The 17,727-nt window shown below is 34.4% G+C and overlaps 1 protein-coding gene across 1 annotated transcript in view; it reads left to right on the forward strand.

Moving 5' to 3' along the window:
* IL1RAPL2 (interleukin 1 receptor accessory protein like 2) overlaps window positions 1-17,727 on the forward strand; it is a 569,253-nt gene that overhangs the window by 281,505 nt on the left and 270,021 nt on the right. The window contains exon 4 of the mRNA XM_001139071.5: window positions 2,733-2,807. Within this exon, the coding sequence (XP_001139071.4) occupies window positions 2,733-2,807 (75 nt within the window). The remainder of the gene's footprint in view (window positions 1-2,732; window positions 2,808-17,727) is intronic.

Here is a 17,727-nt window from a genome sequence, read left to right on the forward strand (position 1 = left end):
TCCTTACAATTGCTTCCCACCTATCACATTCCAGTTAATTCATTTGGAAGAAGGAAATATTTTAAAATAAGATTGCCCAAGAATAGTTTCCAGCAAACTAAATGTCTATAATTTGGATGTGTAAGGTAAATTGACAATAATTCTATAAAGAAATCAAAATGGGTTTTTAATTAATAAAATGAAAAATGGCTGGATTTAATTTTAATTTTATTTATGTTTTGAATACATAGCATATGGGGATGGTTCAAAATATAAAGGCATATAGTGAAGATTAAATCTTCCTTCTGCCTGCCCATGACACCCTTTCCTTACCCACCACAGTTACTCAGCCATCCACTCCCTCTCTTCAGAGGACACCACTGTTACCAGTTGCACATGTATCCATCTAGAAATATTTCATACATATACAAACATTTATATATGCATATGTATGTTTTATACTCAAAATAGCATGCTGTGCATACTATTTGGGACCTTGTTTTTTTCATTAAACAGTATGTCTTGGAAATATTTTCATATCTAATCTACAGATTTACCTAATTATTTTAAACAGCAGTATCATAATATGTCATTATATGAAATCACCACAATTGTAACAAGGCTCCTACTATTAGAAATTGAGGTTGTTTCCAATATTTTACTATTACACATAATAGCAAACTACAACAAAATTGAACATCTGATATAACTGGATTTTAAATTCAAACATATTCATTTTTTTTAAAGTAGATCCCTCATGTTTCCAATAATATTTAAAAATCAGATTATTAAGAGTAACTGTAGTATTTATGAAATGAAGACTAGACATTATATTAGTAGGTCTAAATTATGCCAAAGTCAATTAAAACAAAAATGTTGTTCAATTCCATAAGGACAATACATATTGTATGTCATCTTGAATGATGTGTTGGAAAAATGAAGGCAATTAATTCACTGAAATTTTTCCACTTCAGGCAGCTCAGGTATTAGGAAGAGAAAGCTAATGTGCCATAAAGCTCTTTCCTAAGTATATTTCTGGTGCATTTGTTTATTATCAACAACTATTTTGGGAATCTCTCCAAATTTGTATAGTTCCCTAACCTTACCTGTCCTGTAATCAACTTTTATTTCTCTCTTTCGCTTCTAAATATTCTTCAAATAGTATGAGATCTTCTCTCATGTTGGCAGGGAATTCCTAAGCTAGTCAATTAATGGTGGCTTAATCATTATAGCACAATCCTATGCTATTCCTCCTGTGAATTATAAAGAAGTATAAAACATTTCTTTTTAGTAGGTAAGAGTTCAGTTGGATACTTGAAGCAAGACATAAATACAGAATCAGTTAAAGGGAATTCAGGATATAAACAATAGTTTGATATAAGTAAGGGTTGTTTTATGACAACAATACACATGACATTATGTATCTGCATGCTGAGTCCTCTCATTTCTTTCTTCCAGGTGCCTCTCAGATTTGTCCTCTCATTAAAAAAAAAAAAAAAAATTCCCCAAACTCCAACCTGGTGTGACTGCTCACCACCACCCATCCCCACACACTGCAGCATTGTTTCCTCAACCTCTTAGTTTTTGTTCTTCTCTCAGCCCATTCCACATATCAAGCCAATCATCATTAGACATCACTTCCTTTGAGTCATTTTTTGTTTCAAGATCTACAATGACACTCCAGCCTAGAACATCATGTCCAAATTCCTCTGCCTGTTACTCAGAGTCCTCCAGAATTCAGCCCCATCCAATCTATCTAGTTTCATTTTTAATTCATGGTGCTCACAAAACCCCTTCTCATCAGGCTCATTTTCCTCAAAGCATATTATGCTTGTGAAGTTCTACTTTTGTGCCTTGGTTTATGTTGTTAATCTTTCCTGATAATCTTTTGAAAATCTTTTTGAGAATCTTCTGAGAATCTTTTCTTCTTTACTCTCTGCCTTTCCAAATCTTCTCCACTCTCTGCCTTTCCAAATTTTCTCCATCCCTTAAGTTTCGTATGGAGATCCATTCTCTTCATAAAACTTTCCCCAAACCTTCCAGCGAATATTAACCTCTCCTTTCTCCATTTCTTTACCACCTATATATAGCCTTATAGCTCAAATGCTACATTCTATGTTCCATTCTCTATTATGGTGTGCTAGTCCTGTGTTCATAGTCCTGTGTTATAAATTGAGGGCAAAGATAAAGACTTTACTTTCTTTCCCTTTAGTAGCTAGCACAAGACTTGGAGTACAAAAGATGCTTAATTGGTATTTTTGATCAATTATCCTAATGAAGATATCATTGCTTTATTATATTGTTTTGGAGGTTGCAGTGGAGAGTGGGGGATAATTCAGAGGTTTAGAAGATTCGTGTCACTAAAAATGTCCGTTAGGGTAATATTTCATTGAGAATACCACTACCAAGCATATATGAGGATTTACTATTTCTCGATTATACTTTTAAAATATATATTTCTTTATACTTACAAATTTATAAAAACCACCCAAAATAGTCCATTTGTTTCATCTTGTTGGAAAATGTAGTTGTCAAAATGGCCTATTTACAGTGAATCAATGGTGCTCTAAATGTGCTGGGAAATGGATATTGTATGGATAGAGTAACAACCCAAGTAGGAAGTAGGAACACTGTCTAATAAATGTTTACACACCATCAAGTCTACAAACATTAAATATCATACATGATAGAATCTTTCTCATCCTGTAATTTATCTCAATTTTTCCATTACTTTCTTTCATTTTCTCTTCTAGCTTTACTCACAGACAAGCCTCCCAAGCCATTGTTCCCCATGGAGAATCAGCCAAGTGTTATAGATGTCCAGCTGGGTAAGTCCCCTCCTTGGAATAACACTTCCTAAATTTGCCCTCTGTTAACAGATGCGGAAAATTGCATGAACCAGGAAAGGTTTATTGCCACTGTTATTACATGCAAATCAATTTGTGTTCTGCTCATTTATAACCCTGGAGTTCAGTGCAATAGCAGTTTAAGGAAATGAGTTTGTATTGCATCAAAAAATGGTAATACTAATTAGTTACACTGGGTATTAAGTGTGCTGTATGACAGAACTTTTTAATTCTGTGATTGATAGATTCATGAGTGTCTTGCATTGGTGATTGGTACAGAAAACTTTTCATACATGTCAGCCAAAATTTTTATTTGGACAGCATTAACTCCTGGAGACCAAGCACTTCTTAAAATAAAATACAGGCCTTCAGTTTCGCCTTTAAAATGATTTGATAATATTATTTTCAATATCACAATCCAGGGTCATTTAAAACTTGTTTTTAGGTTGGGATCCTGAATATTTATGAATCATATGATGTTGGGAAAAGTGACAAGTTGACTTATGAGTGCTATTGTCTTTTTACACACTCAAATAAGAACACAAGGTGTTACGCCTCTTTTTAGAGCTCCTACTGCTAATCCTTGTAATTTTAAGTACTGTAAGCTAAAAACTCAGAGGCCTGCTAGGATCTCTTTCAAATTGTGGCCTTTAATTTAAATCATGCCCTTTAACATTTGCGAGATTTCATCTGTCTTGGATTTCATTCTAGTATTCTAAATTTCTTCAATTCTAAATAGAAGAACCACAAGAGAACTGAGTAAATATGCTTGAAATGTATTGGGCTTACACTGAATATATGATTTATTGATATTTGTGACCATTGTGGTCTATATCCATTATACAGCCAGGGAAGACAAATTGATCCCAATTTTCACTCATTTAGAAAGGTTTTTGTTTTTGTTTAATTTTTAATTATTGTGGGTACCTAGTAGGTGTGTATATTTATAGAGTACATGAAATATTTTGATACAGGTATACAATGTACAATAATCACATCAGGGTAAATGGGGTGTCCATCACCTCAAACATTTATTCTTTCTTTGTGTTACAAGCAGTCCGGTTATAATATTTTAGTTATTTTAAGATGTACAATAAATTACTGTTGACTGTAGTCACCCTGTTGTGCTATTAAATACTAGATCTTACTGATTCTAACTATATTTGCATGCCCATTAACCATTCCTACTTCCACCACACCCAAAACCCTTCCTAGCCTCTGGTAGCTATCATTCTACTCTCTATCTCCATGAGTTCAATTGTTTTAATTTTTTAGTTCCCCAAAATAAGTGAGAACGTGTGAAATTCGTCTTTCTGTGCATGGTTCATTTCACTTAATGTAATGGCCTCCAGTTTCATCCATGTTGTTGCAAATCACTGGACCTCGTTCTTTTTTATGACTGAATAGTATTCCATTGTGTATATGTACCACATTTTCTTTATCCATCTGTCTGTTGATGGACACTTAGGTTGCTTCCAAATCTTGGCTATTGTGAATAGTGCTGTAATAAACATGGGAGTACAGATATCTTTTTGATATAATGATTTCCTTTCTTTTGGGTATATGCCTAGCTGTGGGATTGCTGGATCATATGGTAGCTCTATTTTTAGTTTACTGAGGAACCTCCAAACCATTCTCCACAGTGGTTGTACTAATTTACATTCCCACTAACAGTGGACATTTGGGTTCCCTTTGCTCCATATCCTCTCCAGCATTTGTTATTGCCTCTCTTTTGGATGAAAGCCATTTTAACTAGGGTGAGATGATACCTCCTTGTAGTTTTTGGAAGTTTTGACTCAACTTTTGATCTTTATAATTCAATTGGGATTGTTGAAAGCTTATTTATATCTTGAAAATAAGAGACAGAAAATTATATTCCTAATGTTCACTTTTCCAAAATGAAATATAGCAAATAGTAGTTTTTAAATAAGCCTAGCAATGTGAGTACCAAAGTTAAGCATTTTAAACAAAACAAAAAGAAATTAATAAACATGTTATCAAGAGTGGACTGTGCAAATGGTAAATATTTGGAAATAATGAAGTATTAGACTGTGGCTCTTGTTATGTCCCCTATATTGTTTTGCAGTCATTATATTTTGTTAGAGCCAAATATAGATATGCTGATACCCTTACTGACTGTATGATACATTTTACTTACATTTCTCTACCTTGAACTGGGATAAAAATATTCCAAGGGAACTTTGTGGTTCCAGGGGTTACATGGAGCCATATGACGGTCTTGTATCATTAGTTTACATGGAAATTCAAGTGGATAAATTGATTTCATTTGGTATGAAAACAATTTATCCACATATATATCTATATATCTATATCTATCTATCTATCTATCTATCTATCTATCATCTATCTATCTATCTATCTATATGTAGAAAGCAAAATTTGCATGATAAAATGTACATGATAAGCCCAGGCCCTGTGGCTCATGCTTGTAATCCCAGCACTTTGGGAGGCCGAGGAGGGCAGATCACAAGGTCAGGAGATCGAGACCATCCTGATTAACACGGTGAAACCCCGTCTCTACAAAAAATACAAAAAAGTAGCCAGGCATGGTGGTAGGCACCTGCATTCCCAGCTACTCGGGAGGCTGAGGCAGGAGAATGGTGTGAACCCTGGAGGTGGAGCTTGCAGTGAGCTGAGATCATGCCACTGCACTCCAGCCTGGGCGACAGAGCAAGACTCCATCTCAAAAAAAAAAAAAAATAGTACTTGATAAGATACACAAATAAAATGTGAGTAAATTTTATGTTTGTGGTCCCTGGAGGAATACCTTCTGTACTCTCCTCTGCTATTAGGCACACAACAGCAAAGTTTGAAAAGTATTGATCCAAAGCAAGGAGAAGGACCATTGTAGAAGATACATTCCATTCAGATTCACTGGGTGTAACACCTGTATGTACTGTTCAGGACATCTACAAGATATGCACTTTGTATAAACCTGTATTCTAACATAGATATATATGCCAAAATACCCTACCAAATACTACCATCCTATAAGATTACTAAAATAATTTACTTCCAATTTACATTAGATGTAAGGCTGAACTTTTCGGGTTTTAGTTTGTAACACAATTGGAAACAACTTTATTGACAGAAAGATGGAGACCTGCTTATTTTTCATCCCAGAAAGGCTGTTACTCTGAGATGTTAAACAACCATATAATTCAGAGAAAGAAAAGCAAAATCAGTCAAACCAGATCTTTGGTGTTTCAAGGAGCACATGACTGATTAATTTTAAGTGATTTTAACTCTTTCACGGATTTATTTAGTACCATTTATTCACAAGTGGAAATCCTTTTGTAAGTTGCTCTCATACCTCAATAGTCAGATGACATTATGAGCACTATAAATGTCAAAGAGCTCCTCCGTGTGAGTGGGAGTTCTGCAGTCAGAATCATGAGGCATTAGAAAACACCACGTGTAAAAAAGAGATAGAGAAAGATAACTGGGACTACTGGATATCTCTGTCTATGTCTGGAAAACTTGAAGAATTCAGTAAGGTAATGAAAACTGGAAATTGTTTTCCTTCAGTTTCTGAAGTTTATCAAACACATTCAATTCTGGACATCCTCAAGCTAGAACTAAAATTAGAGCTGCCAAGAAATACGAAAATCCAATCCATATGGCTAAACACATTATCAACTTTGGGTTTCCCAAATCACATTACTTAAAATTTTAGACAACATCATGGTAGATTAAAGGTGGCCATAGATTTTTGGCTATTCCTAATATCTAAACTTGATTTTTCATTCTTCTCCCGTTGAATCTGGGTTGGCCGTCGGGACACACTTGACCAATAGAGTGTGGCAAAAGTGATGTTCTGAAATTTTAGAGGCTGAATCAAAAGAAACTTGCAACTTCTGTCCCAGTGTTTTGGTCCACTCTGAAACCACCATGCTGTTTGAAGTTTAAGCCACATAGAGAGGCACTAGAGGATGAGACACAATATGGTGGGAGAGAGAGGTCAACTAGCACCAAGACACCAATATAAGTGAAGAAGATATCTTGAAAGTGGATCCTCCAGCCCTAGCTTCCCTGGCTTATGCCATGTAGATCACAGACAAACCACTGAGCTGAACTCTTCTCAAATTTATGACCCCAAAATTCATGAGCAAAGTAAAGTGATTGTCATTTGCCATTAAGTTAGGGGTAGTTTGTTAAGTAATTAGTAGATAACCTGAAAAACATTAATCAGTTTATCTAGAGCATTATTAATTTTATTTTTCCCATGGACAAGAATTTCATGCAGCAATTTTATGCAAAATGAGACACGTTTTAGGAAATACTTGAGTATCAGCTTCAAGGTAGTTTTAGAAAACATGGTCTGGAATAAGTGTTTATGTGTTCATTTGAGGGTTACACTCTGTTCTCAGTTCTGAATATTTCTAAAAGGAATTCATTAAATGAAAAATTTCAGTAGAAATAAATACTTTTCATGCATGGAGTTGGCATCAGTACAGATATTTTGTTATGTCTCTAGAGAAAAATAAACATCTTGACTTTCTCCTATAGTGGAAGCCATTAGTCATCTGCAAAGTTCTAGAAATTTAGATACGTTTTTGCTGATTTAGTGATGACAGTTTGGTTGTTGCTAAATTGTGTTCACATTGTAATACTGAAAGAAGATTAATCTTTACCAAATAACCATATATTTTGAGATGATAAACACATTCTTAACAAAATAATCTGAAAACTATTGCTCTCACAAAACAAGTCTATGCAACTAACGTTCCCTGTGGTAATGTATGATATATAAAAGATAAAACAATGTACAACACATACGTGCAAAATTCCAATTTGGTCCTGTTATCCTTTATTTTTTCTCTCTCTGAAGGTAAATTTAGCTTTAAATTCGAGAAATAAACCTTGACTATACCAGGGCTAATTCTTTTCTCAGCAGTTGAAAAAAAAATATTTTCAGTAATTTTTTCTAAGTAAAACAACACTGTATTACAATATATAAACTTATTTTACACCTTTAATACAAATTTATTAAAATATTATAAGGACATGTGCCCCATTTGAAATATATTCATGCTAGATAGACCCTTTTTCATAAACTACTTCTTTTCATGAGACCCAAATGCATGCTTTACAAACTGTAACACACTCCTGGAAGTTTTGAAAAAGTCATGAACAAATTTGCATGAAAGATTTGAGATCTGCTATCTAATTTTAATTAAAGGTGAGTTTCAAAATGTGCTCTGTTCTTCTGACTGATGATAATAATTTTCTTTTCCTTCCTTCCTTCCTTTCTTTCTTTCTCTTTCTCTTTCTTTCTTTCTTTCTTTTTCCTTCCTTCCTTCCTTCCTTCCTTCCTTCCTTCTTTCTTTCTTTCTTTCTTTCTTTCTTTCTTTCTTTCTTTCTTTCTCTCTCTCTCTCTTTCTTTTTCTTTCTTTTTTTTTTCTTGAGATGAAGCCTTGCTCTGTCACCCGGGGTAGAGTGCAGTGGCACGATCTCGACTCACTGCAACCTCCGCCTCCCGGGTTCAAGTGATTCTCCTGTCTCAGCCTCCCAAGCAGCTGGAATCACAGTCAGGTGCCACCACGCCCAGATAATTTTTGCATTTTTAGTAGACATTGGGTTTCGCTGTGTTGGCCAGGCTGGTCTCAAACTCCTGAACTCAGGTGATCCACCTGCCTCGGCCTCCCAAAGTGCTGGGATTACAGGCATGAGCCATGGAGCCTGGCCGATAATTTTCTTCTTGGAAGTTTTTTAAAACCTGAAATAAGCTAGACAGCATTATGCAGAAAATACATATAAACATTTACTTTGTCTTTCTGTGTGAATCAAAAAGGAGGCCTGGGGGGCCTAAGGTAGATCAGAAAAACCCAGACAAGTAGAACATCCAAGCTAATTGGGTTACTTTTGATGTTTCAAAAAGCCAATAGTTCATTTCTAGACAAATCTGATCCAGTATAAAAGATTCTTTTTCTTTTCTATTCTCATTCAGAATTTATTTTTACAGGCTATTCAAATTCATATTTCATGAGTGTGTTATATGCTATTGGCTCAAACTGTCTCTATATATGTAAGAAGTGTTAATCTTCATCAGAAATCGATTTCCCTAGCATATCAGTTTCTACTGAAAATTATATCAGATCCCTTAAGAGACCAGTGTAAAAGACTCTACAAGAGAATATATCAAAATATAACATTTAATTCAATACTCAGGACTAGAAGGCAAACAAATACCCAGTTTAATCCCAAATTAGGAAATAAGCTATTCAACTAAATTTATGTTTTTTATAAAACATTGTTTACCTAAAAACATTTATTGAGTTCTTACCGGATGCCAGCATATTAGATCCTGAAAATACAGAGGTGAATTAAATGAATTTCTTGGCCTTAAGGAGTTCTCAATCTAGTGGGGAAACAGATGTGCATAAGTAGAATTGCATCGCAATATGAGAACTGCCAAAAGAGGGAAAAAGGAAAATGATTTTTCTTGTGGCAGGACCTCATGTTCTATATGCTTAGGCTTTCACTAAATACAATGACAAAACTCTGTAGCTTCAACCCAATTACTAGATTTATCTGAAAATAATTAAGAATTACCAAGAATAGAACCTTTTGAAATCATAAATTGTCCACCATTTGCTTTAATGTGGCAAATACTAAAAATGGAAATTTATGATACCCTTGAATCAATTAAGTTTAACAAAATTAATCAACTCCTTCTAAAGTTAAAATAAAATGAACAATCCAAAGCAAGTCAACAACTGAGCTAAATGTCAAACCAGAATTATTGTATTTTTTTTTTATTTTTTATTTTTTTATACTTTAAGAAGAAAATGTGGCACATATACACCATGGAATACTATGCAGCCATAAAAAAGGATGAGTTCATGTCCTTTGTAGGGACATGGATGAAGTAGAATTATTGTTAATGCAAATAGTAATACATGGTTATTTCATTAGCTGGAGTCATAACTTGGTATATGCATTGTGTGCATAATGGTGGAAGCAAGGGATTTTTTAAATTTTTGTATCATATTCTTACCCTCTTAGTTTCAAATAACTCCTTAAAAACTTTTACGTAATCTTGAATAACTGAACACTATGGAGACTTTGGAGAGTAAGAAGGAGGGTATTATGAACTAACTCAGTTTTCTTGGCACACATAATGGGAGCTAGTTCATGGCAGAATTTCCTCACCCTTGTAGACATTCTAGGGTTAGTGAGTTGTTTCCAAAAGACCTATTTATTCAGGATAACACACACAAGCTTAGCATGAGCTACCCCAAACTGAAAACCATTCTATTGCCCAGATCATATACCATGTGCATTATTTACAACTTTGGAAAATCTGGGCCAAGCCTTTTCCTTAAGAGTTGGCTGCAGTATTGAGTGAGACTGAAACTGGTTCCCTTACTTTGTCTAAGTTTCTATAACAGCTGTGCTTGTTTTGAGATTTTTAAGAATGAAATGGGAAAAAAGTTAACAGTTTACTAAATAGTGTCTGTTATAATCTAACAATGTGATTACGAACATCTCTTAAATAGCATGATTGTTAACCAGTCCTCTATGCATACATTGGTGTTTGGGGGCATTGCTTAGGCTTATGTCTTATTGAGATACTGATACAAGTTTGATGGTGTTTCATCATATTTTTAAAAAGCCAAAACCATTATTTCATATATTTGAAACCAAAATTATTTGAGAATTTACTAGGTACTAGGCACTAAAATGGGTATTTGCACATACAGTGTCTTATTACTCATAAGAGCTCAAAGTAGTAGTAGATATTGTTGAATTATTTTGCAGATGAGGAAACGTAACCACAGACAGGTGAAATAGCTTACATGATGTTACATAATTAGTAAGTGACAAAGATGGGATTTCAACAAGATCTGTTTCACTCCAAAGTTTTTTCTTTTTATTATAGCACACTGGGTATGGTAACATTATCTAGACCCCAAACTCTATCCTAGGAAAAAACTATCATTCTAATAAGGACAGCTAAATAATATTAACAACTATAGTAATTATTATTTAATAACAGCTCTACTATTACAAATAATAATGTTATTACTCTACTTAGTATAATTTAATAACATTTCTAGTACTGCTAAGAATAGCAATTATTATTATAATCTTATTTAATAATAATTCTACTACTAATAATAATTATTATTATTTGTAGTGATAATATCAGTAGTAGTAGTAGTGGCAGTGGTGGTGGTGGTGGAGCTGTCACTTATTGATTGCTTACAGGGTACTAGGCACTATATTAAATACTTTATATAGCTTATTTTATTTAATTTTCCCAGCAACTCTTTGTGATAAACCCAACTACTTGCCTCATTTTAACAGTTTTATTATTATATTAGTCATATACCGTACAATTGGCAATTTAAAACATCCATTTCAATGATTTTTGATCTATTCACGATGTTGTGCAAGCATCACCAGAATTTCATAACATTTTCAACACCCCAGAAAGAAACTCTGTACCCATTGACAGTCACTCCTCAGTCCCTCAGCCTCACCCCATCCCCAGCTTTAGGTAGTTATTAATCAACTATCTGTAACTATAGATTTGCCTATTCTGGATATTTAATATGAATAAAATATGTAACATGTGGTCTTTTGTGATAGGCTTCTTACATTTAGCATAGTGTTATCAAGGTTCAGTCATTGTTATTGCATGTATAAGTACTTCACTCCTTTTCATTGCTAAATAATAATCGACCACATTTTATTTATTCATTAGTTAGTTGATTGACATTTTGATCATTTGTATTCTGTGGCTCTTATGAACAATGCTGCTGTGAGCATTCATGTACAAATTTATGTGTGGACATATGTTTCCATTTCTCTTGTGTATACCTAGGAGTAGAATTGGTGGGTCATTCGGTCATTCTATGTCTAACCTTTTGAGGAACTACCAGACTGCTTTCCAAAGAGACTGTACCATTTTACATTCCTATCAGTAATGCAGAGGTTCCAATTTCTCTACATTCTTGAAAGCACTTGTTATTTTTTTATTTTTAACATAATTATTCTAATGTGTATGTGGTACTATTGTGGTTGAAATTGTGTTTTTTATTTATATTTCCCTAATGGTTAATTATATTGAGCATCTTTTCATGTGCTTGTTGGCCATTTGTATGTCTTTGGAAAAATGTCTATGGCCCCTTTTTTAAATGAGGAAAATGGGCTCAGAGAATTTATACAACTTGTCCCAGCTAGTAAGCAGCTTGAAAGTAGTGAAGCTAAAGTTGTCACTCTTAAACCTTGCCGTATTACTACTAATATTAGTAGTATTGTTTACAAGGTCCTCTTGTACTTCTGCTCTTTCTTAAAATAGATTTTTGGACAGAATGTGAGTGATCATGTATATGGAAGTTAAAGGGGTGTCTAGTGTGAATTGATTCAGTGAGAAAATAGAAATTATTAAGAGCATTGCTTTAACTTTAAATCTTTGTAACTCAAGCCACAACTCCTTTTTAAATACCAAACTAATTTGTAAGCAGTACATATGCCTGAAAACTAGCTGTGAAGCACAAGACAATATAGGAAAGTTTTCTGGAGGGATTTACAGTATACTTAAATGGCCCAAAATTGTATGTAACCCAGTATCTGAACAGAGATCAAGAAACTAATTTGTATCATTCAACAATAGGAAGTATAGATTAAAGAGACTTTAAAAATAAGTTAGAGAACTCTCCACTGTTTGAATTTATTAGGAATAAGTGTCAACTGAGTGCACTGTTCCCCAAAAGCATATGATATCTGTGTTGATATCAATACCATCAGCTTTGCAGCACTTCTCAGCAGCTTCATCTTCTAACCCATCTTATTCAGTGGGTTATAGATGCTTTTTAAAGATCTGGAAAAGAAAAAAAAATAACGCTACAAATTTTGACTATGTCTAAAATGCCACATGAACTGGGAAAAAATAGAATTATTTATGATCTCTTTTAATTCAAATATTTTATATAATTTTATGTAAATAAAGGCAGATTTTATAGATGAACTTGTAGAAAATTGAGTAAGCTATTATCTTGCTTATTCATAATTGAGGTAGAAGGGTATTCTCATAATTGAGGTAGAAGGGTAGCTTTGTATCATTTAGACAATTCCATTAATTGTCCTCTATACTTCATTTAAATAAATTTGGCTTAAACTTTGGAAGATCTTTTGCTCCTTTAATAATAGCTCTTTCCAGAAATTACTTAGATATATCAGAGTGGGATATAAATTTTGGTCCCTTTTTGGGGGGTCAGGGTCTCGCTCTGTCACCCAGGCTAGAGTGCAGTGGCATGATTCTGGCTCACTGCAGCCGCAAACTCCTGGGCTCAAGTGATCCTCCTGTCTCAGCTTCCTAAGTAGCTGGGACTACAGGGACACATCACTATGCCTGGTGAAGTATTTTTTAACATTTTTCGTTGAGACAGAGTCTACACAGAATAAGGACAAGGCAGGAGATCTGGGAAAAAATACTCAGAGATCTGTGAAACTACAACTAGTAGTTTATGTTCAAAGTAGTAACTTGGAGTTTGGAAGCTTAGAGGTTGCAGAAGCCCCGGCAAGGTGGTAAGCAAAGAAGTCACGTCAGAAAAAAAACTGATCTTGGGTTTCTAGCAAGGTGGAAAAGTCAAAGGCTGAAAGCCATCACAAATCAGGCAACAAATGGATACTGAAAGATCAAAGACAATAGTACTAAACCTGTAAGAGTTTGCTCGATTCCCACAAGAGAAAGGTATTGTCACTGTGAACATAGCCACTGAAAAGTAAAGTTTGAAAGAACTGGGTCTTAGAGTGATGCAAAAGAGGGCACACCTGGCAATTAAGATCAGTTAAAGCAAGTCCTTTGGCTGAAAAAAGGAACTCCTTCAAAAAGAGTATAATGTAAAATAAACTTGGCCTGATACCAGTTCTAATGAAAAGTCTAGTCTTTACCAATATCTGAATTTCAAAAAAACTGAAGTAATAGTATATTCATCAAGTCCACATAAAAGCTTTGATTTTGTTTACAAATGCAATATTAACCTAGGAATAGAGCCTATGTATATTGAAATGTGGTGTACATTTGTAAGACACTTATTTTCCAAGAACAAGAGGAGCTCTGACTCACTGAGGGCCTGTATCAATTTCATTTATTTTCCTTAGTTGTGAAGGTGTTGACTGTATATCTGTTACTATAGTGATGATTTTACATTTGTTGTCAAGTTGTTTGATGAAATTGTAACTTGGTGAGATGATAATCATGGTGTGTCTTAAGGCTGATTGTTGGCAAAAGAACAAAAATAATGTGAACATGTGATGAAGAGGGGGCCTACAACAAAGGAGAGGGAAAATTGTGTCAAGGTACAATTTGAAAACTGCTGTAAACCAAAAATAAAATTCTAGACGTCTCTCCCCACCACAACCATCTGAGTGGACTCCTCCTCTCGGCCAGGGCGTTCCAAAGTTAGCATGAAAAACTGGTTCAGGCCATGACAGGAAGGGAGGACTGGACATGTCTCATTATACTCTACTCCCTTTTAGAATTCAGGAAAAGCTGACCAGCATTTAACATCAACACAGACCTTAAGTCTGATAAGAAACATATACAATCTATTCTCTCTGAAGCCTGCTTCCTGGAGGCTTCATCTGCATGATAAACCTTTGATCTCCATAGCCCCTTATTGTGACCCACACATTCTTTGTGATTGATAATAACTTTCAACCAGTTGCCAATCAGAACATTTTAAAATCTACCTATAAACTGGAAGTCCCCTGCTTCGAGTTATCCTGCCATTCCAGAACAAACCAGTGTGTATCTTACATGATTGATATCTCATGTCTTCCTAAAATGTATAAAGGTTGTGCCCTGACCCACCTTGGGCACATGTTCTCAGGATTTCCTGAGGGCTGTGTCACAGGCCATTGGTCACTTACATTTGGCTCAGAATAAATCTTTTCAAATGTTTTACAGAGTTTGATTCTTTGTGTTGACACTCTCTTAGCTCAATTATGGGAAAATGAAAGTTCTTTAGAAAGAAAGAGAATCATGCTAACTTTACATAAGATAATTAAGGAAGGTGAAGGGTTAACTTTAACAATAGTACCTCATATTTATGCAGTATGTATTTCCAAGGCATTCAAAGCATGTTTTCAGGCATCATTTAATTAATTTCTTTGGTAGTTCTGTAAAGTATGATGAGTGTAAGATATCATTCATTAACCATTGACACGTGTAGTGATTAAGGTTCTTTGTGACACCCACAGGCAGTTTAATTGAGCATGCTAGTGAGGAATCAGCTAGATCAATAGTGAATAAATGATTGTTAGCCTGATCATTATTAGTCAGATCAGAATTTCTGTAACTCTACTATTATGTATGTACACATATGACTGCTATTATATATATGTAAAATTTATAGCAGGGATGATGTGTGTACTCACTTCTGTCTGTGTTTCCACTTCCTTTCTCAGTCAAGTGGTTTGCTTATTAACCTAATAATAGCCATTCTCATGAGTGACCACTTTGTATATAAAGTAGCTCTTAAACTTTACAGATTACTACTCTGCTTGCATTTACTTTTTGGTTCTCAATGTTGATTCCTGTGATTTTAGTTTTTATATTCTTTTGATGTACAAAGAATTCTTAAATATATGTATTGGGTATATATGACATTTAAAACCATATAATCTATAGTGATCAGATGAAGGCAATTAGCCAGTGAAATGTAAATCAAAATCACAATAAAGTATCATATCATCTCAGTTAGGATGGCTATTATTAGCAGGACAAAAAATAACAAATGCTGGTGAGGATTAGAAGATACTACTATGAACAATTATAAAAACTGAAGAACTTTGTCAACAAATTCGAAAACCTAGAGGAGAGGGATAAATTCCTAGATACATACAACCTACCAACCTATCATTGAACCAGAAATATGTAGAAAACTTGAACAGACAAATAATGAGTAAGGATATTGAATCAGTAATAAAACCCCCCAACAAAGAAGATCCCAGGACCAGATGGCATTACTGGATAATTCTATTAAGAACTAATTGACAATACTAATAATAAATGTTAATTAAATTCATTAACAATAACTAAAGAAGAATTAATTCCAACTTCTCTTAAACTCTTCCAGAAAATTGACGAGGAGGGAATTCTTTCAAACTCATTCAGCATTACCTTAATACTAAGGCCAGACAAAGACACTAAAAGAAAAGAAAACTACAGGCTAATAACTCTGATCAATATAAATGCCAAAGTCTTCAACAAAATACTAGCAAACTGAATTCGACGCCACATTAAAAGGATCATACATTATGACCAAGTGAGATTTAACCCCAGAATGCAAGGAAGTTTCAACATATGAAAATCAATCAATGTGATATACCACATTAGCAGAACAAAAGATAAAAATCTTTAGAACACATGAATATCTCAATAGATACATACAAAGCATGTGACAAAATTCAACAACCTTTCATGATAAAAACACTCAACAGAATGAAAGCCATATATGAAAATAGTCCACAGCTAACATCATATTTGATGATGAAAAATCAAAAGCTTTTCCTGTAAGTTGAAGGACAAGGCAAGTGTGCCCACTCTTGTCACTTCTATTCAACTTAGTAATGGAAGTCATTGCCAGAGCGATCAGGCAAGAAAAAGAAAAAAAGGCATTCAAATCAGAAATAAAGAAGTGAAAGTATCACTGCTCACAAATGGCATAATCTTGTAGGTAGAAAAACCTACCAATTCCACCAAAAGTTAGAACTAATAAATTCAACAAATTGCAGAATACAAAATCAATATTCAAAGATCATATGCATCTTTATAGACTAAGAATAAATGATCCACAAATAAAATTGAGAAAACAATGCCATTTATAATAGTACGGAAAAGAATAAATTACTTAGGAATAAACTTAACTAAGGAGGTGAACGATCTGTATACTAAAAACCACAAAACATTGCTGAGATAAAGAAGGCACAAATAAATGAAAAGACACCTCACATTTATGGATTAGAAGTCTTAGTATTGTTACAATGTCCATGATTACCCAAAGTGATCTTCAGATTCAAGACAATCCCTATAAAAATTCCAGTGACATATTTTTTTGCAGTAGATAAATCAATCCTAAAATTCATATGGAAGCACAAAGGTCCCCAGATAGCCAAAACAATTTAAAGAAAGAACAACAAAGCTGAGGCCTCAAACTTTCTGACTTCAAAACATACTACAAAGCTACAGTAATCAAAGCAGTGTGATACTAGCATAAGGACAGATATGTAGAACAATGGAACAAAATTAAAAAAACAATAGAAATAAACCCATGTATATTTGATCAAATTACCTTCAACAAATGTACCAGGACTAAACAATGAGGAAAGGATAATCCCTTAAACCAGGGGTCCCCGATCCCTGGGGCCACAGAACAGTACCGGTCTGTGGCCTTTTGGGAACTGAGCTGCAAAGCAGGAGGTGAGTGGCGGGCAAGCAAGCATTACTGCCTGAGGTCTGCCTCTTGCCAGATCAGTGGCACATTAGATTCTCATAGGAGCATGAACCCTATTACGAACTGTGCATGTGAGGGATCTAGGTTGCGTGCTCCTTATGAGAATCTAACTAATGTCTGATGATCTGAGGTGGAAGAGTTTGATCCTGAAACAATCCCCCCGACACTGTCCCTGTTCATGGAAAAATTGTCTTCCACAAAACTGGTACCTGGTTCCAAAAATGCTGGGGATACAGATGATCTTGGGAAAACTGGATATCAATATGGAAAATAATGAAATCAGGCCCCTTCTCTTATACCATACACAAAAATCAACCCAAAATGCATTAAAGAATTAAACATAAGACCTGAAACTATACAACTCCTAAAAGAAAACACAGGGGAAAATCATAACACTGGTCTTGGCAGTG

Source organism: Pan troglodytes, chromosome X (genome assembly GCF_028858775.2).
Source record: "Pan troglodytes isolate AG18354 chromosome X, NHGRI_mPanTro3-v2.0_pri, whole genome shotgun sequence".
Classification (NCBI taxonomy): Eukaryota; Metazoa; Chordata; class Mammalia; order Primates; family Hominidae; genus Pan; species Pan troglodytes.